This window comes from Candoia aspera, chromosome 8 (genome assembly GCF_035149785.1).
Source record: "Candoia aspera isolate rCanAsp1 chromosome 8, rCanAsp1.hap2, whole genome shotgun sequence".
NCBI lineage: Eukaryota > Metazoa > Chordata > Lepidosauria > Squamata > Boidae > Candoia > Candoia aspera.
The window spans coordinates 31632396-31656558 of NC_086160.1; the positions used below are offsets into that span (position 1 = coordinate 31632396).

The following is a 24163-nucleotide window of genomic DNA, read 5'->3' on the forward strand; positions in this document are numbered from 1 at the left end:
TGCTTCTAAATAGCATAACTAATTAACAGCAACAGACCTACTGTATACACTAAAACTAACCTGAAAAACTATATGAAGAAAATCCAGCACAGGCTTTAAATTTATAGCACTCATATACTGTTGTTGTTGTTGTTGTTGTTATTTTGGTGCCTTCAAGTCAGTGTTGACTTCTGGCAACTGCCTAGGCTAGTCCCTGCAATTTTCTGAGCAAGATTTCAGAAGCTGTTTGTCATTACCTTCTTCCTAAGGCTGAGAGAAAGTGACTGGCCTAAGGCAGAAATTAACCACTAGACCAAACTGGCTCTCCATATAAAATTAGAGTGCCTGAAATTTAGGAATAATGATTCAGCATGAGGCACTTAAAACGATCAACTACTGGTTGATCAAAGTGTAACAATATTGAGTTCCAAAGTAAAACTCCAGAACAAATACAAAAATTGTTCCTTTGGGTCAACTGATATTTAAATGTAAAAAATTATTCATAGCCACATGGGGGAGCTCTGATATTGAACATTCCTAATCAACATGGTAAATGTTTTACCATGTAAAATAAAGACTGAGACTCATTAATCTAAAGTGACTTTAGATTAATGTGGATTACTAGCATAATGCTAGTATAATGTATTTGGAACAGAAAGACTGCTGGCTAGTATGCAAGCATTCCATTGGCTATATTACATATAGAATGCCAAGTGTCACATGGGGAGGGGGTAGATCAAATGCTTAATATAGATTACAAATCAATTATAATAATGTAGGCTCATTATATATATTAGGCAAGAACTCTATAGTATACAAATGTTGGATTTAAACTATTAGTCCAGCTAGCATGACCAACAGACATGGATGATGGGAACTTGGATTCTAACAACTTCTGGAAGACTATGATTCCTGCCTTTGATATACATTACATTTGCACTGCAGAAGCAACCAAAAGATAGGGTTGTATAAGTGATTTTCCATCAGAAACATTCTAAGTGCATATGGTACTGTTACCCAGGTGGAGTGAAAAGGGTAGATTTCTGAGTGAAGTTTATTCTTTTTCTCATATTTTGGTATTCATGCTCAACAAATTCAGATCAGGACATCATCCTCTAGCCCAGCCCCAAAGGTTTCTTTGTATCATTAAAATGCAATCATATTTCAGTATTTTTTAAAGCAGATAATACATACGCAAACATTTGCTTTTGGAGTTAAGACTCGCATACCTGTGATGCTGCCTTCTCAAAGCCATCTGGATTCAGAGATGGCATGATGTGGATACGTGTACTATGGATCAAGTTAATGATAGTTTCATTTCCCTTCTGATATTCATTGCACAGGTACTGAGCCAAGAAGATAAGAATTTCCCTTCCAACAGCTTCATTTCCATGCATGTTGCCAACATATTTAAATTCTGGCTCTCCTAAAACACAAAAGAAATACATGGTCTCAAACGTGTAGAGATTTAAGAGATGCACAAAAAGTAAATGCATGTCAAATCACAAACATTCTACAATTCCTTCATTCAATAACCCAGAGCTAAGCAAAAGCAAAGGCAGTAGAAAAACAGAACACCCACAAGCCAGAGAAGGAGTTGTCCAGCTTTGCTTCTATTCCTGGTAAACCCAGCCCTCAAAATGAGCTGACATCATTGGGACTTGCAGGTCTGGAACCAATCTGGGAGTGGCAAAACAACTGTGAATGGAACGGCTCTAAGTTTTGTCTGTCTTGGTTGCAGTTCCTCAAAGAGTACCATGAAGAACAAATGGATGCCGCAGCCACTCTGTAACAAACTGAAGGGAGATGCTGTGATTTTCTCTATATTTTCACAAATTACTTCCTAAAACCAGCAAAAGAAGAGGGAAAAATAATTTTAGCCACCTGGAAATCAGAAGGCAAAAGATCTTCACAACTGTATCAATAAACCTAAGAATCAAAACAGACTTAGCAACTTGCAAAATACCAGATTCTTTTCAAATAGCGAGGTGGCTACCTTTAGACCCTGAACTTGAGCTGTGCTGATTTAAGTCAAATATGATTTTCATCCTATATATCTCCAGATGTTTTGCATGCAAATAAATTGTTGGCCTTCAAAATCAAGGTCACTGGAGACCTTTCTGGAACAATGAATATTGGCATGAATATTACCACTAAATTCTCAAGACTCACTGATCTTATATTCTACAAATTATATGCCTCTTTGCCTGCAAGCACTGAAGAATCCTGCTAATGACTGTAAGGGACCTTGGTGGAATACTGTCTTTCTATGAGAAGCTACTGGAGACAAAATGTAACTTCCTGCCTCCAAAAATGCAACAAAAGGATGGCATTAAGAAAGAAAAGTCTTTGATTTGGGAGAAAGCTACCAGGCTTCCTGGTTGTTCAGGATGTCCTTTCTGATGTAGGCTGATCTATCCTAGAATAAGTAACCATTTTGGGCATAGGCACTTTAAAAGATTGGCTATTTGCTTATTCACCAAATGGCTCCCACAATGTGTGTGGCCAGTCAAAAAGTGCCCAATTCCCAGAGGGCAATTTGCTGAGGTTACTGCCTACCATTCATTCTGCACCCAAAATGTTCTCTACCTTCCATTTGCACACATACACACACACACACGCACACACAAACATGCACTTATTTTTTCCTGGGCAGTGGACATATTACCATAAGATGCAAACACCTGCCATTTCCCCCCCCTAAGGATGCTTAATGGGAAAAGATAACACTCACACTTGCTTTGCTTTTTCGTTCCAGTTTCCCATTTATTTATTAAAGTCAAATGTGAAAGCAGTGTGGCATGCATCTAAGGACATGCCTGAAGGCTTACTGATGTTTGCTGGCTTTATGTTGTATTCCCTGCTGTACTCTGATACCAGTATGATTTAACTGAATCCCTCTGGTATCTATTGTTAGTACAAACACATATAAACTCTGATCATCTGAAGGATCACAGAAATGTAAGCTGATAAAGAGGAAGCTAGTTATACTGACAACGGATTAAGGTGCCTGTGTGTAAGCTTGTACATCAAGAAGGTAACATTACATTTTAATGCCTTCTGCAGACTCTAGGGAACCAATCACTTCATTTCTGTCAAGCATCCATCAATTCAATGCAACTAGTCTAGATGGTTCATTTCATTCCTTATTCAGAGATATGAATAAATGGAAAATTACAAATCTAACTAGAAGCATACAGAGGCTGACAGTGCAGCTGCTCCCAATAGGAAACCAACATTTTCTGGTAAATATTCTACTGAACTGTTACTATTACTAGTCAAAGCTTCCTGATTCAGTGTATTGTGGGAGATAGCAAAAAGGTTACTCAGTACTGACACAATGAAAACTGCAGTAAAAACCAAGAAAGCCTTGAAAGTGGGCAATTAAAGTAAACAGCCAAGAAGCTTTTTGGTTATTTCTGAACCATTATTCAAGTCTCACTTTGTACATCCTACCTCATGGGGGTGCTGCAAAAATAAATCAGGAAAGATTATTTTGCAGGGATGTGTAACTCTCTAACTCAGAGATCCATTTGTTATATCTGTGTTAATTTAAGGGGACTAAATTAACACTATCATTAATACTGAAAGTATTTTTGGTATAATTTAACTCTTGGTATTGTCTTTCACTTCTAGTTAATTTATTTCTCTTTATACAGTTTGGTGTGCTGTCATCTCAGTGTATGGTTTACTTTCACACCTTTGTCTCTTGCACTTAGATGCAACAATTTTCACAGATTGCCTCAGTCTTTGGGACTGAAACCTAATTGTATAATCTACAAATGACTTTACGGAAAGGACACCCACTAATTTTCCTTGAGTCTTCCTCCAAAAAAACTGTTTCGGCATTCTCCTGTCTTATCTAAATATGCAACTAAATTTGAATCAACAACATAAAAAGCTTTCTGCTCTCCTAACAAGTTAAATCACTGAAAATTTCTGGCTGGTAATTGCCAACTCTGAATCTAGATAAAAATAACTAGATAACTAGATATAAATATCTAGAATAAATAAAAAATAAAAAAAAAAGTCTTCGTATTTTCTGTATAAGATTAGAAAAGTTGCTGTAAAGTATTCTGTGTATCCTGAGTCCAGGGGAAATAGACTTTGGGCTTTAACAAGGCCAATATTTATATACTATTAAAATCAAAATGTCATAAACTAGATTCTTAAAATCCAGGTCTCCCAGCTTAGGTCTGATGACCCCATATTTGACTAGCTTCAGATAAGTCACTGTATCATACTATTTCAAACAATTATTTATTACTTTAGGCCAGTGATCAAACATTCCATAAAGAAGAAAGGGTTGAAAATAGTGAAAACTGGGAAATCCCTACTATTTGCCAAAAATATTATGAGCGCAGGCCTAATAGAACTTAACATTACATTAAAATGTTTATTTATTATTATATACTATTTCATATCTTATGTTTACTTATGTTTCCTTTTTAAAAACAAGTAATTTTTTTTCTTTTTGTCCAGTACTTTAGCAAGTTCATTTTTGAGATTTTTCTTGCCCTTCCTTGCCATAAAATGTTTGCCATTCCTCCTGCTTTTTTTAAACACTAGGTTCTGAAGAATTTTTTCATCCTTCCACATATTGACTTCAAGAATCCAAAGAATTTCAGAGAGACCAGAACCCAAAAACCATTCTCTGCTCCTTTTATTAAGCACAAGGCTGATGTCACTTTCTTGCCTTCTTCACATCAGTTGTGTTGTACTTAGCATTTGCACTTTTATAGGGCTGTGACACTGTTCTGAAGATGGGTGTTAGAATGTTTCAGGCTTCCAATCAAACAGCCTTAAAATAGTACTTGTTAAGAAGAGCTGATAAGTATGTAACAGAACATGGCAAACCAACATGAATATATCTTTCTAATAATCTCTCCTTTTATTCAGGACATGGTCCAAGTACTCAGTCCAAGAACAGCTTTAATGGAAACTAAGGAATGGAAAATAAAATGTCCTTCTCACCAAGTGCTTTCAATGCACACCCATCCTAAAGCACTTGATTTAAAAGGTACAGATCTGAGGCCAGAGGATGCAGATGTCAAATAGACAGGCTAGCACTTTTTTTCAAAAGAGGGAGAAGGAATAGATTCTATCAATCCCACTTGCTTCCCACCATCAGTGCATTTGCAAGGATTCAGAAAAAGATGAAAACTTTTTTCTGAATCCTTGCAAACCAGCATGCAGTTGTCTTCCTTGAAACAGCAACACCTAAATGAAGGTCAGAGGTGAGAAGAAGACTTTGTGTGTTGCAAAGCTATTCAGCTCTCCTACAGGTAGTCCTTTACTTATGACCATTCATTTAGCAACTGTTCAAAGTTACAATGGCACTGGAAAAAGTGACTTACAGTTGGTCCTCACACTTATGACCATCATAGCACCCCCATGGTCATATGATCAAAATTCAGGTGCTTGGCAACCAGCATGCATTTATGACAGTTGCAACATCCTGGGGTCACGTGATTGCCATTTGCAACCTTCCCAGCCAGCTCCCAACAAGCAAAACCAATGGGGAACCATGTGATTTGCTTACTGACCACCACAAAAAATGTCATAAAATCAGGTACCGTCATGTGATGCTTTGCTTAATGATTGCACCGCTTAATGACAAATTTTCCAGTCATTATTGTGGTCGTAAGTCGAGGACTATCTGTACTACCACGCTCAAGACAAGGAGTTCTAGACAAAGCACTAACTTCATTACTGTTCTCTTTGGTCACTTTGCCCAATTATCATCATCTCTGTTTCTTTGTTACACATTCACACTTTACCAGGCACTAGCTCTTTGCCTAACCTATCACAAAGGGTTGCTGTGAGGAGAAAATGTGGTGAAGAATCACTGCTTCGGTTCGCATATCACTCTAAGCGTAGTTAATTCCCTCCTCCCCAAAATCCAACAGGTCCCCACCCTTTTAACCTTCAGAAAAGCTCTTAAATCCTGGCTCTTCCCCCAAGCATCGGGATACGGTGAGGTCAGAGCAGGATGAGGGTGTACTGAGTTGCATCTGGGAAGTGTGGTTGTGGTGCCAGATTTTTCTGGTTTGGTTTTGTTTTTATTGCTAAACCACTACCATAAGCACCTTGGAAAGATAGAAACGCAATAAACAAATAAATCTAGCAGTGCGGTGAATACTCTAAATGGTTCTGCCCCAGAGCTATTCTGAAGATATCTTCAACAAAGCTTCGGCATCACTAGCATACAATGTAGAATAGATGAGATTATTAAACTTGTTTTGTTGGATAAAAAAATCATAAACCTGAATATTCACGGAAATGGAGAATGGTGATGGCAGCATGGCTCCTTGTATGTAGAGAATCAACCAGCCAGGGAGAAGGACCTTCTTTTTAAAATCACCTGTCTTTGTATACTATATATTTGAACTGATATTACACGTTTTCTGCAAGTAATACCATCCAGAAAAAAGTGTTACCAAATGACTCTGTAAATCATATCAACTGGCTCCACCATTTCTGAAACAGAACCTTTGCATCTTTCCTTATAGAACTATCAGCACATTGGATTTTCCTGCAGTGTAAGCTTGCAATTTTTTTCCATGAAGAATCATGCTAACTGTGTTTGGGATCTAAAAAAAAGAAGATGGAAGAGACAAGAGACAAGAGACAAGAGAGGAGAGGAGAAAATAAAAGCAAACACTACGATCTCTTCCTTCCACATATTCCCTCCCTGTTGCCAAAACTTGCATTTCTTAATTGAGTCCAAACATGACAGCATTTCTATCTGGCAGCCTAGAAACTGAAATGGCACACAATCAGAAAAGGCCTTTTAGGAATGTAAGGATTAAATCCTCTGAAGAAATATGTTCTCATGATAATGTCAAGATAAAAGCAAGCTGCTTGGGAACAATATTTACAGCAACAGCTAGGTCATGAGCTGTACTTGAAAAATGATGGGGGAGGTTCAAACTTTAAACCAGGCTAACAAAATGGCATCTTGGAAAATGGTTGATCGTCTTCCACTTCCCCCACCCCAGCCCCAGCTTAGACCTTTGGTAACCATAGCTCTTCATATGCTCCCAAATGCCACACGGTCTACAGCTTTACCTCTAACTTTGAACCAAGAGAGAGGGAGTTCAACTATTAGAATAACCATCATTCATAACAACTTCAAAATTAAGCTTGGCTGCTTATCAGATTCACCAATAAATGATAGTACCCTTGGCATGGTAAGAGCAGCAAATTAAAAAGGACATCATTTCTCTTATATGTTAATGATACAGCAGGTGATATTCTGTGGAATTTCTGCCCTCTCTTTTCCCCATTTAATACAATTACAAAATGCAAAGTCAAAGATTTGTACTAATGATTAGAACTGATAATTATAAAGGAAAAATTCCTGAGAAGATACAATTTGCATTTTGACTTATTCTAGACTTATTCTACTATTTTTAATTTTTGTTCTCTGCTGAAAGCCACTCACGGAACGTATTTAAGGAACCAAGAAATAACCTAAGTAAAATAAATTGCGAATATTAGTGAAATATTGCAAAACTCAAGTGTTCTATGATATACCTCCTGCCTTCATATGAACACATTCATTTTAAAAATTATTTCCTTCAATAATTTTAAAAAGTTCTAAGCACATTCAATAAAAAATAGTTTAATTTTTAAAGGAAATAAATATATTTCAGGAAAAGTACACACATTGTGATGCAAGTATAAAGTTATGTCCTTTGTGCAATGACATGATGCATGTGCCATCATTTTGAGATCACCATGGCTTTTACAGATATCTCTGCATTTATTCATTTTTATTAGAAGCTAACCAGAAGCATTTCCTCATTTTTCCTCCAAATTTAGATCTATATCCACAGTAGTCTTCTGTTACCATCTTGGGAACAGTGAATGGACATAGCAACAGCCATAGTAACTTTCTAACATCCTCCCACCAACAAATATGAGTACTTGAGGAGTGAGATAGCCAGACCAAGTTAAACATGGAACAGAAAATCTGAACAAAAGGTGGAACTACACGACTGAGCAAATACCAATCCAGATCCTTTGGCTGCAATTCTCAAAGAACTTTTTTGTAGAGGGCCTGAATTCTGCATCTACTGTCCTTGCTTTTCTAAAGACCTGGAGCCAATCTGACAGAGACTTTAGAGAGCTATAAAACACCAAACTGCAGGCTGTATTATGGTTATCTAAGGAATTCTCAGAAGTCTGTTCCAACACCAAAGTCAGAAAAGTCAATACTCCTGCTTCTTCAAATCCATCTTTCACTTCTATCGAGTGTGACAGAAAAATTCTGAAGTTCTTAATATTAAACAAACAAACAAACAAACCTTATGATTGTTGGGAAATGTTTATAAAAATGTTACATGCTTCAAAACAGAATATTAATAGAAGCTTTCTTCTATGCTGAAACAAAGTATAGAGATGGCAAGAAGATACCATGCATTTTAATTGATTTTAATACAAAAGAGTACCACACAATTTGCAACTCTTTGAAAGTTACTTGAATTAAAATAAACAGAAATGAATTTATTTGCAGTCACGAAGAGTCAGAAGCAACTAAATGAATAAACAACAACAAATGAGAACAATTAGCAATTGTTAAACTAAAATGTTTCCAAAGTGCCTTTTTTTCTGAAGATTCTAATGAATGCTTTCAAAAGGATCAGAAGACTTCCATTTTTTTCTGTCTATTAAATAACAGCAGCAGCAGCAACAAAAATCTTTCTCATCTAAAGGACATGGGTGTGTTAAAGAAAAGAAGAATAAAAATGTGGCTTCTATATGACCTCTCTCCTCTGTGAATAGGGGTTATTAATGGCTGGTTTTTGTACAACTGGGAAAACAAGGAAACAAACCAAAACACAGTGGCCCTTTTTTATTGCAATAGCCCCAAATCTCTTCATATAAACATCTTCTTGGATAGGACTGTTTCCTGCAAGAACACTTTGACCATTGCAACTTTGCATAATTACCAGGAGATTCCAGAAAATCCTTGGTGCTGTTGCTTGCGGACTCCAGTGGGATTGTAGGAATTGGGTTCAGACGAAACACACCACATAGAATACTGTCCTAAGACCAATTCTACTGCATCCCAGCCTGTAGGATCTGGCCTAACAAGTGACAGGCTGATTGCTTGTGTTCACTGTAGTTTTAATTTCTAACCAGTTGAAGGCATGTGTCTGTTTACCTCTTTATGCTGCTAACATGCACGTTGTGCACACCTGCAGGTTTGTTGATATTGGTACAATATAGGTGGCTTTGTTAGGCAAGTCATTGATTTATGGGGTTTCATCCTTTACTAGAAACCACTACTAACCTATGCTACTTGAGGTTTCCACCCAGCATTTCTGAATACATAGAGATGCTTTACCAATAGGAGGAAGGATCAAGCATATGTTTTCATCATCCAGAAGTTGAGCAACTATGAAGATCTATGTTGTCACTAAGTGTGACACCCACTTAATGGTACATAATCAATCTATCAGTGATACCAAAATTGCAAAACATCTTATGCGTAAATGTTGCTGTTGTAATATTGCTTTCCTCTTTTTTCAACATTACTTTTTTCTTCTGTTGTTTTATTTTTTACTCTTTATTCCATTTGCATAAATGAACAATGCCCTCCATGAGGAGAGGACAAATCTCACTTTAGACAAATCATTTAAATATCATTTTTTTAAACAGACTTTTTATTATTAGAACCTCATGGTTTAAAACTTGCTATAGTGATATGCTGCAGCTTACTTTTTGATGTTAAGGGGGGGAGGAGTGTTGGCTTTAGGGTTATATTACATATCCTGTTGCAGCAGCTGACATTGAACTCTATACAAAATACTGTATAATTGTTAATCCAAGATGGTGACCAGACGCCGGACGTCGCCCTAGGGTGGGAGACTCCTGATACTTTTAGGAGTTTTAGACCTTTACCCCCAACTTTGGCCTTGGGCTAGGGTACTGGGGGAAGTCGGAAGAGCTTGACCCCCATACCTGATGTGTGGGTGGTGAGAGCGGGGGAACCTTCCTGGATAGAGCAGCGGTGGTGGCGAGCAGTGAGCAGCAGTAGGTGGCAGGCGGCAAGGAACCCTGGTTGGCTCCTTTAAGACTGCTGCTTGGTAGCTGCTACCTCTAACATTGCTGGAGGCTGGAGCCCCCTGCCTTTATTTATTTATTTATTTGATTTGATTTCTATAGCCGCCCATCTCAGCAAGTGACTGGGTGGCTTACAACAATAAAACCATAAAACAATTAAAACAATTACAATTAAAACAGTTAAAATATAAAATAAATACAAAATAAATATACATGGCTGCCAAGTGAGCAATGCATGGATATTAATACAGCCAAGAGATGGGACCATCCAGACGCTTGAGGCCCCAGGCCCGGGCACAAAGCCAGGTCTTTACGGCCTTACGAAAGGCCAACAGGGTCGGGGACATCCTAATTTCTGGAGGGAGGATGTTTCAGAGGGCAGGTGCTATGGAGGAGAAGGCATGCCTTCTAGTTCCCGCCAGCTGACACTCCCTGGCTGACGGGACCCGCAGCATACCCAACCTACTAGATCAAATTGGACAGGCAGAAACAACTGGGAGAAGGCAGTCCCTTAGGTAACCTGGCCCCAAGCCATGAAGGGCTTTAAAGGTGACAACCAGCACCTTGAATTGCACCCAGAAGCACACTGGCAACCAATGCAGCTCACGCAGCAGTGGTGTTATATGTGTCAAGTACCTGACACCATTTACTATCTGTGCAGCTGCATTCTGCACCAGTTGAAGCTTCTGAATGCTCTTCAAGGGCAGCCCCATGTAGAGCGCATTACAGTAGTCCAGATGGGAGGTCACGAGGGCATGAGTGACTGTGAGCAAAGCCTCTCAGTCTAGGAATGGGCACAGTAGGTGCACAACCCGAAGGTGTGCAAAGGCCCTCCTAGCCACGGCTGCCACCTGCTCTTCGAGCAGGACCGTGAGTCTATGAGGATCCCCAGATTGTGCACTGGGTCCATCTGGGGCAGTGCAACCCCATCCAAGATCAGAAGTGGAAAAACCTTAGCACTGGGAGGCCCACAAACCCAAAGCCACTCAGTCTTGCTTGGGTTGAGTCGAAGCCCATTGCACCCCATCCAGGCCCTCACAGCCTCCAGGCACTGGGTTAGGACAACCACGGCATCACTCAGGTGGTCTGGGGTAGAGATATAAAGCTGGGTATCATCAGCATATTGATGGTATCTTACCCCAAACCATCAGATCACCTCCCCCAACGCTCTCATGTAGATGTTAAATAGGAGAGGGGAGAGAACTGAGCCCTGACGCACCCCACAAAGTAGGGCATGTGGGCTAGACCTTTCCTCCCCTATCAACACCAACTGGAACCAACCCCAGAGGAAGGAGGAGAACCAGCACAATACTGCACCGCCCACCCCCAACTCCCAAAGCCTGGAGTTTTTTCCTCCTCTCCAGCCTGGCGGCGCAATGGACAGCAGATGAGCAGTGGATGAGCAGTGGAGCAGCGGGTCGGTCCTGCTGGAGCTACTTTTGAGTAGCTGTGTAGCACAGGAGTGAGCCCCGGCGAGCCCCCCCCCCCCCATGGTGGAAGATCAATCCCAGCGGCGCAGCATGAGGAGGGCTGGTCGGGTCAGCGCAACAAACGGCATGATGAATGGTCAGCCCTGTAGGAGATGGAGCGGAGAACTGGACTGGTCTTGGCCACCGGATGAGCCCTGTGATAGAAATTTGGCTTGGTGTGGTGAAGGACATATTGGTGCCTTGGAGGGACGGACTCTGGCCTGGGCCTTGTCATTACCCAGGATTTCCTGGACAGCTGGCTGCATAGAAGGACTTTTTGAGGTCTCTGTTGGCTACATCACGGACAATGGTGGGGGGAACTGCCTCAGGCCTTTAACCTCTAGATTGTAAAATCTCTAGAGTTTGACTATCCCCCCCCCCAATTTCCTTATCCTCCCAACAACGGGTGTGGTAGAGATTAATAAGGTCCCTCCAATGTGAATGGGGGCTCCTTCCCTGCATGTGAGAGATGAGGGGGGAGTCCGAGTGTGAATGTGCTGGTGTGTTAGAGCACTCCCCCAGAGTGAGAGACAAGGGGGAAGGGGTAGTGGATGTGATGCCCCGTTGCCTAGTGAGAGAGGCTTGGGGGCATAGTGAGTATCTGGGTGATGGTTGGGCCTATCAGCACCGAGAGCGAGAGCTGGTGTGCTGGTGGGCCCACCGTCCCCTTACAGTTGTGGGAAGTATGTATGGTTGTATGATTGTGTGAGAGAATGAAGGGACCCTTACCTCAAGCCAGGAATTCTAGAGGTCCAGAACTGGAGGCAGCTGGACTGGTGGAGCCTGGGGGATATAGGGTGGGACATTTCATTGAGGTGGTGATGGGCAGGGGATGTTATGATGGAAGCTGGAGGGTGAGTCATCATAGAGGAAGAGCCCCAGGTGTTTGCTACCTGTAGTGTGTTCCAACCCTCCATTCTTAAACCTAGGCCCTGGACAGCAGTCCTGTGGGGGCCGTGGCCTCCAGCTACTGCTTCTAAATGCCAGGTCAGTGAACAACAAGGCCCCCCTCATATGTGACTTGATCACAGAGGAAGGGGCAGACCTGGCATGTATTACCAAAACCTGGTTGGGCCCAGAAGGGGGAGTGGCTTTGTCAGAGATGTGCCCAGTCGGGTTTTGGGTGTGGCACCAGTCGAGATGTCGAGGCAGGGGAGGAGGGGTGGCAGTTGTCATCAGAGAGTCTCTAGTGGCCTTCAGGGGTGCTGCTCCACAAGTAGCTGGTTGTGAGACCCTGTTTTTCAAGTTGGGTGCCCGAGAGCAGTTGGGAGTGTTGCTGCTGTACCAGCCTCCCTGCTGCGTAGCAACCTCTCTGCCTGAGGTTCCCCAGGCTTATGGTTCTGGGGGACTTCAATTTGCTGTCCCTGGGGTGGGCCTCGGAGGCCACCTTGGGAGTTCATGGCCACCAAGGTGGCCATGGGCCTGACTCAGATTATTCGGGACCCGACTTGAGATAGTGGCCTCACACCAGACTTAGTTTTCTTGTCAGAGCAGTAGCAATGTGATCTGAGGGGAGAGTTACATCTTTCCCCGTTGTCATGGTCAGATCATGCCCTGGTGACCTTGGGATTCTCATATGCCACCCCCCTCCACAGAGAGGCAGGACCTATTTGATCAGTCTGCCCCCGGTGACTGATGGACCCAATGAGGTTTCAGAGGGAGCTGGGGGTTATACCCGAGGATCTGCTGCACGGTCCAGCGGAGGCCCTGGCTGCTGCCTGGAATAAGGAGATGGCCAGGGCCTTGGATAGGATTGCGCCTGTGCGGCCTCTCTTATCCTATCAAACCCGACACTCCCTGTGGTTCACAGAGGAGCTGAGGGTTCTGAAGAGGATTAAGAGACACCTAGAGCACCGCTGGAGAAAAACAAAGACCGAACCTGACCGGACACAAGCTAGAGCCACAATTAAGGCCTACCTTGTGGTGGTAAGAGTGGCGAAAGGTCAGTATTTCTCCATTCTTATTGCATCTGCAGAATGCTGCTCAGTGGCCCTGTGTAGGATCACCTGATTCCTGTTGGGGAAAGGGGACCTGGAAAATCATCTACAGGCCGTGCTGAGGAGTTTTCAGAGCATCTGCAAGATAAAATCGCTCAGATTCGGTCTAAGTTGGTCTCCAAGCATGGGACAGAGTCTGGGGAGATGCCTGGGGAGCATACTTACCCAGTTATCTGGGAAAAGTTTGATCCTGTTGGGCCTGAGGAAGTGGACAAGATCCTCCAGACTGTAAATGCCACCAGCTGTCAATTAGATTCGTGTCCCTCCTGGCTGGTGAAGGCAGCTTGGGAGGTGATGTGAGGTTGGGCCCATTCAATGTTAAATACATCCTTGCGGGAGGGGGTGTTTCCAGAGGCCTTTAAGGAGGCGTTGGTACGCCCCCTCCTCAAGAAACCATCGCTGGACCCTACCGTGCTGGATAATTTTCATCCAGTCTCCCACCTCCCCTTTATGGGGAAGGTGGTTGAGAAGGTGGTGGCACTGCAGTTCCAGAGGATCCTGGAGGAAGCAGATTATCTAGACCCCTTCCAGTCAGGTTTCTGGACCAAATATGGGACAGAAACAGCATTGGTTGCACTTATGGATGATCTCTGGCGGGAGTGGGATGAAGGCAGTGCATCTATCCTTGCTCTCCTTGACCTCTCAGTGGCTTTTGATACCATCAACCATAGTATCCTTTTGGGCCGGCTCAGGGAGTTGGGGGTGGGTGGTGTAGTCTTACACTGGTTTACCTCCTTCCTCCAGGGCCGGTCCCAGTCAGTGTTAATAGGGTAGGAGAGATTGGGCTCGCGGCCCCTCTTTTGTGGGGTGCCGCAGGGGTCAGTACTCTCTCCTCTCCTTTTTAACATCTACATGAAACAGCTGGGTAAGATCATCCATCTCCACGGGATGATGCTGTGACTGCCCCCTCCAGGTGCCTGGGGGCTGTGGGGGCCTGGATGGGGAACAACAGGCTTCAGCTAACCCTGGTAAGACGGAGTGGCTGTGGGTTAACGGCCCCTCTGCTCCTAGGAATTTACCATCTTTAGTCTTGGATGGGGTTGTACTGCCCCAGACAGACCCAGTGCGTAACTTGGACTCACAACTCCTGCTCGAAGAGCAGGTGGCAGTCATGGCCAGAAGGGCTGTTGCACCACTTCCTGGAGCGGGAGGCCCTTTGAACGGTCACTCATGCCCTGGTCATCTCCCATATAGACTACTGTAATGCGCTCTACATGGGGCTACCCTTGAAGAGTATCCGGAAGCTACAGCTGGTCCAAAATGCAGCTGCGCGGGTGATTTTGGGTGCTTCAAGATCAGCACATATTACCCCATTGCTGCGCGAGCTGCATTGGGTTCCAGTTTGCTTCCGGGTCCAATTCAAGGTGTTGGTTATCACCTTTAAAGCCCTACATGGCATGGATCCAGGTTACCTAAGGGATCGTCTCATCCCCGTTACATCAACCTGTCCCACCCGCTCATGCAGAGAGGGCATGCTGCGGACCCCGTCTGCAAGAGAACTCCATCTGGCAGGGTCCAGGAGGTGGGCGTTCTCTGCAGAAGCTCCTGTCCTTTGGAACATCCTTCCAAAGGAAGCTAGCCTCCTTTCTTTTGGACTTCAGGAAACGATTGAAGACCTGGCTTTGTCACTATGCCTGGAGTGGGGAGAGGAAGAGCCACTCTTGGGGTTGGTTGGCTCCCTAGTCCTGCTGAGGCTGGTCTTGTTCCCCTTTGGGTAGTATTAGATCTGCCATTACTTGGATCTCATTACATTTTATATCTATTTATTGATATTGATATTTATGGATTAAGGATATTATTTATGATTTTATTGAATTTTAAACTGTTTTTTTGTGAACTGTCCAGAGTCTCCCCGTATGTGGGAGATGGGTGGTGATAAATAAATAAATAAATAAAAATACAAAATAGCAAGGTAGAAATGGAATGAAATAATAATGAAGTACTGGTAGATCTCAAATCTATCATCTAAGATAGCAATAGATACAATAATGTAAAAACATTTCCTCCAGAATTTTGTAATTCAGATAAATTTCAGAGAGTGAGTACACTTGTAAATACAGTATAGCTTTGCAATATCCCAGCTATATATAAATAATTCAATGATCATGAGATCAGGAAACAAGAACAGAAAATGGCTATTTCCTCATTTTTGAAAATGAACATGGGGAGCTAGTTCAAGAAACTCAAAATCTGAAATCTCTTTCAACTCCTAAAACTAATGTTACAGTATGGGATCTTGATCTCTTTTTAAGTGTTATAATCGTAGGACATCCATGTAGCTTTCTTGGCAAGTATCTTCAAGGATATTTTTCAACTTCCCAGTCTACCCTACAGTCCTGAGGTTTCCCAGTGGTCTCCTATCTATCCATCAACTAAGTCTACTTAGCTTTTAGGGGAAAAGTCAAAGTTACTATGTGCTGCCACCTGTTGGCTGTTCCCAATTACATTTAATTGCATTAAAAAAAAACAATGCACAGTATAAAGATTATAACATATCATCTTTAAAGTGGCACCATCCATTCTTTTGCATATAGATGGAAATGTCTGTGTAGAAGGAAAGTGTGTTTTGTTTTGTGTTTTTGCATTAGAACTATTGCTGTTACCTATATGGATATCAGTTAATTACCAAATTAACTAAATTACCTAAATTTAGGAAAATAAATTTACAGTAACTTAACTAAATTAACAAATTGTGCAGTTAAGTAATTAATTAACTAAAATCTTAGGACTGACTTAAAATCCTCAGATAAGGGGCTTTCTATATAGATAATTTATTTATTTGGCTCAATATTGTCAGGCTAAATAGAAGAAGTTCTCCAAGGTTTCAGACCAGAGCTTCTTCCAGTTTTATTAGAAATATAGAAATATCTGGGATTTAAATTGGGTGTTTTTTGTTTGCAGTAGTCTTTTTGTTTTGTTTTGTTGTTGTTGTTTTCTCTAGGAAGTGGTTACAACACTAATGGATAGGATCTGTGTCTTCATAAAACTTTATGCCACCTGAGAACAGCTAACATTTACTGAGCTTATTTGATAGCATATTACTTTAACAGAATGTTAAATTCATCATGTACAGCCTCAAACACTAAGACACAGTCTTTCTCAGCCCAATCAATCTTGCAACATGGTTGTTGGGGGATGGGGGGATAAAATGGAGAACCCAATGTAAGTCACATTAAGCTCCTGGAGGAAAGGCATGATGTAAATCTAACACTGATACAGGCTTAAGCAAAATCTATATGGTTTATAGGTACTATTTGTAGGTGCACAATCTGTCTGGTGTCCCAACAGATCTTCTTATAGGTATGGCTCTATTTTTCCAGAAGCCAGCATCCCTAGAATCATTATGTGTTCTGTCTCTTCCATATGTGCATTCTTTGAGATTGGCTTTTCTGTCAAATTACCTTTTTCTGACTTTGCTATAAACCCCTATAAGTATAGAATTTCTTGGTGCTTCTCTTAAAAATGAAACATTCAATAGGTTGAAATGATGGAAAATGATTGAAATGATGGGAAGTATCCCCTTTCAAATGGATAATTATTTTCTAGTCATTAGAGGCAATGGTGTCTTGGTGGATAAAGAACATAAAAAGCATATTATGAAACATAGTAGAAGACAATACTACCAATCTCATTTATTCTACAGACTAAACTTCCCTTAAACTACATATTGCACAGCTGAATATGGCACCAAAAGCAGAGACTCATTTTGTTTCCTGAATGGTAATTGGAATAGCCCTTGGGAGTGGTAAATATATGGATTAGTTTAGCTGCTTTGTTTTCAATCCATCCCTAGGTTCTGTTCTCCAGGCAACACACTTTAGACCCAAGTGGTTTCACAAAACAGAGACATATTAAGAGGCACTGTCTCTCAAGTCCATAGGATTTTTTACATTCACATACATATATCACATTGACAAACAAACTTCTTTTATCTTTTTATCACTAGTGTTTATGTTCTTTATCACCCATTTTAAACTTGCCTCCTGGAAATAAGCAGCAGACTATAAGTACAAAAGAATATAGTAATATTGTAGTTAATTTGTAATAATCACTGAAGATAAACAGAACGATCATTAATATTTCTATAGTAGTGATAGTTCTGTTTATCTTCAGTGATTATTATTATTCATCAATTATTTGTCATGTTTCTATATAATCTGCTTGGCACCGAAACTTTAATCGGAAGGGGTTGAAATCTATGGAATAGCGAATTAGATACAAGCTCTCTTCATTAGGCAATTGTCCTGTTAAACATAAAACAATCTGGCTTAAACTACAGAAAATACTTGAATAACCAAGGGCAAAATCTGTAGCATAAATGCAAAACATAATAATGAAGTAAAAAGAGGAGGCATTCCTGTTATACTACATAATTCTACCCTCATCAAGAACTGAATTTAAATTGGCTCAGATTCAGTTCAATGGCTGAATTCTCTGTTGTTTTACACTTATGGTAACCTCATGGAAATCACCTAATGTAAGATGTATATCATAGTATTTGGCTTTAAAAGTACATTTCTTTCCATAATCTGATGGGATCTGGTTTTGCTTAGAATGGGCTTTTGCTGGAACTATTCCTTTCATTCTACATTCTTGGGAATAATGAAATACTATAGCATAAATTGTAACAGGGAAAAACACAATGGAAATTGAAAAGATTTTGATGTAAATCAGAACTAAAGAATAATAGAATCCATACAAATAAAAAGATAACCACTCCCATACTAGAATCCAAAGGCATTTAGCAAAATAATCTTCTGCACTCTCAGTGGAACATTTCATCTGTATCCATTTTGAAAAAAGGATTCTCTAGTGGGTACCTTCAAAAAAAGGAATACATACATACAAACATATAAAGAAAATATAATAATAGTCATCTTGATCCATGAGGAAAAAGCATAGTATGATTATAGTTTAAGTAATATCAACAAAAACAGGTAAGGAAGTTTTGCTGGCAGCCTTTCTCAACCTTTTTTCTTTGGAGGAACCCTTGAAATAATTTGCAGGTCTCAGGGAACCTCCAGAGTGCTGCAGAACCCCAGTTGAGAAAGGATGGCTTAATGTATCATGCCCTTCTTTAAAAAATTGTACACTTAGTCAACATAATTGACAATAAATCAAAGCAAGCTGCTCGGTTCTTTTCAGAACAGAGCTGCACCTTTAAATACTGCCTGTGCCAGATGGTCTTGGCATATAAAAGCAGCAGGAGACAGCATGCTAATGTTAGTCAAACAACTTGTGCTAGTTGCAGACCAATAGAAGCCACTTCAGCCTGCTAATTCTGTAACCATAGCAACGTCTATGTCAGACTGTTCTTCAATTTTCAATTTGTCATCTCCAACCTGGGGTGAGGGCAGAATAGAAGGATTTAGGAAATCCTAATTGTCCCTGAAAAACACATTTACTCATTTCTTTCTGAAAAATATCACCAATTCCATTCAAGCTGGATTATTACCTTTGGCCAATACAAGCAAAAGGTAATATTACTAATCTGTACCATGTCTATGATCCATCATCAAAGCATTCTGGCCATTTCTTGCACTGCTTTTTGGAAGTAATCATAAGTTATTAATTCACAGCCCAAGATATTTCAGAGTTCAGCCAACAACAGGAATATACTAGAACTGTGCATGCTTTAAAAATGACTGAAAAGAAGTGCCCTGAAACATGTGAAAGTATGAATATAGCACCTTTTCAAAGCAGCTGTCTGAAAAAAAGATGTGATTTCTTAATGAGTCACATTGACAATGCCTCCTAAAATACTTGAAAGTTGGCAACATGCGGTGAAATCTAAACATACATATAGATTTTCTATTTCATTTCCAAGTACAGAGCCAAAAATTAAGTTGATTTCTTCAGACCAAACTGGCCAGAATTTTTCTTACCCAAGTATGGGATTGTTCGATTTTTTGATATGTTGACTAGGCCCCTGAATGAAAGGGGATAATATTACCCCTGTTGGGGAAACTGTCAATCTGTACTAGGAGGTTGCTTTTGCTGCTTTCACAGTCCAAGAAATGTGACTTTGTTCCCAAGCTGAATCTAATATAATTTTATTATGAATTCAAATATATTCTTTTCCAGGCCATCCTATTACTCTCTCTGCACCTTAGGCCTCTATTCAGTTTTATAACTTGAAACTTGCAAATTTAGACTGACTTTATGAATGCTGCCAGAAACGGGGTCTGTGACTTTCTTTTTCCTTCTGTTCTCTCTCTCTTTTGAAATAAACTTTTTATTTCCAGACATTTGGCAGTGCTGTTTGTTTTAAATAACTTATTTAAATCAGTATGTGCACGGCTAAGGTTTTTATAATTTCCAAAAGGTTTGATCTACTCTGGCTTTCAAGGTTTTGGGAAGAACATGCATTGCTTTCCTTCTTATTCCAGAGCTAAGTGAAGGGAAGGGTCATTGATAACAGATTATAAAATGGCTGGACATGTATTGTGTTCTAGGAAGTTCAGCTTGACTACAATCATACTTCCGGAGGAATCCTTGTCAAGGAGGAAGGGACACATGGGGGACTTCTTCCTCCTTCCCAGATATCTCTGGATCTATTTTGCTGAACCAGGGATAACAGCCATTAAATCAGTATTTCTCAACCTTAGCAACTTTAAGCTATGTGGACTTCAACTCCCAGAATTCTGGAAGTTGAAGTCCACACAGCCTGAAGCTGCCAAGGTTGAGAAGCACTGCATTATATGGTGTGGCATTCACAGACAAAAAAAAAAATCATGACAAAAGAAGTGTCCAGGAGATGAGGTATGATGGAAGAAAACATTTAGGCTTGCACAATGTTATGTGTAGTAGTAAATTAGTATTAGACTAGGATCAGCAAAAGCCATCTGCTCTATTTTCTATTCAGATTGCTGCTATATACTTAAGTAGAATGTTGTACTGCAATACTGCTCAAACCTTAGTGTACTCCTGGAATCAAATCAACTTCTCTCAATAAACTTCAGTCTTTAGCCCTTAAAAGAAAAACCTTCTTTCAACATGTAAATGTTTTGGAAAGAGCTGTTAGGCTGCTTAAATAAGCCTGTAAACTCTGAAAGAGGATCAATTCTCTCATTTTGCCAATTCCCTATCAATACAGCTTCCTTTTTCTCTCCATCTTCTCTTTATAATGTTGACTTCAGGCATTCCATGCATCAATAGTGAAAAGATACTTTTACATTATGCTCTTGCAAGAAATAGCAGGAAATGTACAAATAGTGAATTATATCTGAATCATTTTAAAAGAATATATGGCTCCAAAGACTGTATCAGATGCTAAAGCAATGCAACACACTTAGCCTAAAACCCAAGTATTTAGTAGAAATAACTGACTTCTGTATAGTTGTAGTCACTGTAGGAGAGCCATGTTTGTCTATGGTGGCAAAAATCAGGAATCTGGTAGCACCTTTTCCAACTAGCAAATGATATTAAAAGGCATAAGCTTTGGTGAGTTTTAGTGCAGCTCTACATGGACATGAGCAAGTTACATTGACCACAGAAAAGCATCTACACTGAGACCTTAGTTTAGCAAATAACAATTTAATTGATGAAATTCCAATTCCATTTACATCATTATGCATATGACATAAAATAATGTCTTTTTTTTAGTTAGGACTTACTCTCTGATTTAATGAACAACAGGGAAGAATGGACACCTCCACTCCCAAATTAGTCTGTGAAATCAAGATTTGGTCTGGTAGGACCCAGGTGGGGTAAGTGCGCACCGCTTCCCGTTGATGAAGTGACTTCGCCCGGTCCTCTTAGCTCGGCTCCCAGGGCTCCGACCTAACGCAACGAGCCCCGGTCACCGTGTTTGTGGCCATACCTATAAAACCTGCAGAATTACGGGATTTAAAGAAAACTCTCCCGAAACTTCATGAAGACGCTCATGGGGTGGCGGAACAGTTGGAGCTGTTCCTGGGGCCCGCCGATTATACCTACCAGGAATTGATGTTCATCTTGGCTCACCTGTTCACCCCGGAGGAGAGGGAGCTGATCAGGCGGAGCACCATGGCAGTGTGGGGAAGGCAAGGAGGTGGGGGACCCCAGGTAGTGGCAGCTGATGTGAAATACCTGGCAGCTGACCCAGGGTGGGACATTAACAACGCAATCCACCGAGAACATATGAGGGACTTGAACTCAATAATCCTAGAAGGAATAAAAACAGCTATACCACAGGGCAAGAATTTGACAAAGGCTTTTGAAATAACTCAAGGGAGGGAGGAATCTCCGGGTGAGTTTTGCAATCGTTTGCGGGAAGGGTTGACAAAGTTCTCAGGCATTGCGCCTGAATCGCCGGCCTTCGAGAGCATGTTAAAAATGCAGTTCGTGACGAAGGCTTGGCCGGACATCCAGAAGAAGATTCAGAAGATCAATGGGTGGACTGACACTGGGATTACTGAATTGTTAAGGGTGGCCCAACAGGTCTTTATGAATCGGGAGTCTACAAAGACACGGCAAAGGACTCAAATGATGCTGGCCGCAATTCAGGCCACGGCTAAAAATGAGGTGGACAAGGGGAATCAGAGAAGGTGGGAAGAGAGGGGTCACCCCAGAAGGGGGGACGGGAGATGTAACTTGGGGAGGTCTGGGAGGAATTGAGATAGTATAAATATGGGCAGGAAGGGCAGTGAGAAGAGGGATAATGGTGACCTCTTTGCCGGTAATGTTTCCGATGTGGCAAAGAAGGGCATTATGTGCGGAGATGCCCTCTCTGGGATGAAGTCAAGGAAGGGGGGGGGAAGGCCTATGCCCTGTATGATTAGGGAGGTTCCGGCTCTCCAAGAGGGACCCACGGAGAGCCACTGGTAAAACTGTTAGTGGGTCCCGACCGCCAGGAACGGAGGTTCCTGGTAGACACGGGTGCCAGCCAAACTTCGCTTTGCGAGCTGGTGCCTGGCAGAAAAAAGGTCCAAGGAAGCAGTCTCAGAATTGTGGGAGTTAGTGGAAATCCGCAACTGGCTGAAGTGCTCAAGGAAGTGGAATTGGAGATGGGTGAAGATCATGTATCTATGGATGTATTGTATTTACCCCAGGCAGGAATTAATTTGTTGGGAAGGGATTTGTTGCATGTGTTTGGGTTTGAACTTTGGAATAAAAAGGAGGATACCCAAATGTGTCCTTTAACGGAAGTGGAGGAGGCGAAAATAGATCCAAGTGTGTGGTCAGAGAATGGGGCAATAGGCAAAATGAACATTCCTCCTATTCAAATCATGATTAAACCAGGAGTCACTAAACTTTGGACCCCGCAGTATCCCTTAAGTAAAAAGGGAAGGGAGGGACTCAAACCAGTGATAGACACTCTTTTGGAACAAGGACTGTTGGAACCAACTGTCCCCTTTTAATTCTCCTATTTTGGCGGTGCCCAAGAAGGATGGGAAATACTGGCTAGTGCAGGATTTGAGAAAAAATAATGAAATAGTCGTGCCACGCTTTCCCACTGTCCCGGACCCTTACACCATTCTGGAGCAGATACTGGTGGAGGATAAGTGGTTCACCGTTATAGATCTGAAAGATGCCTTTTGGTCTTGCCTGCTTGATGAAGGCTGTCGACCACTTTTTGCCTATGAATGGAAAGACCTGGAGACAGGGAGAAACCGGCAGTTGAGATGGACAGTGTTGCCTCAGGGATATACTGAGAGTCCGTTGTTGTTTGGGCAGGCGTTGGAGGAAAAATTGCAGGAGTTTACAGGAAGTACTGAGAGCAGGGTAACATTGCTCCAGTATGTGGATGACTTATTGTTGTCAGGGAAAAAGAAAGCTGAAGTGACTGAAAGATCGATTCAATTGCTGAATTGGTTAAAAGAGCAAGGATTGAAAGTGTCAAAAGAAAAGTTGCAGTTTGTGGAAAACAAGGTGAAATATTTGGGACATTATATTTCCCAGGGGATCAGGTCTCTGGACCCCGAAAGGATAAAAGGGATAATGAGCTTACAACCTCCATGGAATAAAACCGAAGTGAGAAGGGCTTTGGGGTTGTTAGGATACTGCCGTTTGTGGATTGATCAATATTCAGTGTTAGCCCAATTCTTGTATAGAAAGCTAACTGAGAGCCAGGGAGATCAGGTTGAGTGGACCGAACTTGATGAGGAAAAGTGGAAAACGTTGAAAAGGGCGCTGACCTCGGCTCCGATGTTAGCGTTGCCAAATTTAAAATTGCCCTTTCATTTGTATGTTACTGTGAATGCTGGAACCGCCATTGGGGTCCTAGCCCAGAAGAGAGGAGGTTGTTTCCAACCTGTGGCTTTCTTAAGTAAGCAATTGGACCCCGTGGCCCAGGGATGGCCCGCTTGTGTGCAGGGAGTGGCGGCAGCTGCAGTGTTGGTGGTTGAAAGTAAGAAGCTAACTTTTGGAGGGGCAATCATAGTACATTCCCCTCACCAGATAACTTCTGTATTAAGCCAGCTAGCTACTACTTGGATGAATGAGGGCCGAATTTTAAAATATGAGACCCTGCTGAGAACGGACCCTATGATTATGGTAGGGATGGACAAGAACTTGAACCCTGCTGAGTTCCTGGTGGGAGAGAGAAAGGAGTGGGAACCAGAGGAGCACGATTGTCAGGCTTTGATCAACTTACAAATGAAGGTTAGGGCTGATTTGGAAGAGATGCCTTTAAACACAGGGGAAAGATGGTTTATTGATGGA

The 24163-nt window shown here is 41.5% G+C and overlaps 1 protein-coding gene across 1 annotated transcript in view; it reads right to left on the reverse strand.

Moving 5' to 3' along the window:
- CPE (carboxypeptidase E) overlaps window positions 1-24163 on the reverse strand; it is a 56015-nt gene that overhangs the window by 18475 nt on the left and 13377 nt on the right. Inside the window, exon 2 of the mRNA XM_063310097.1 lies at window positions 1209-1405. Within this exon, the coding sequence (XP_063166167.1) occupies window positions 1209-1405 (197 nt within the window). The remainder of the gene's footprint in view (window positions 1-1208; window positions 1406-24163) is intronic.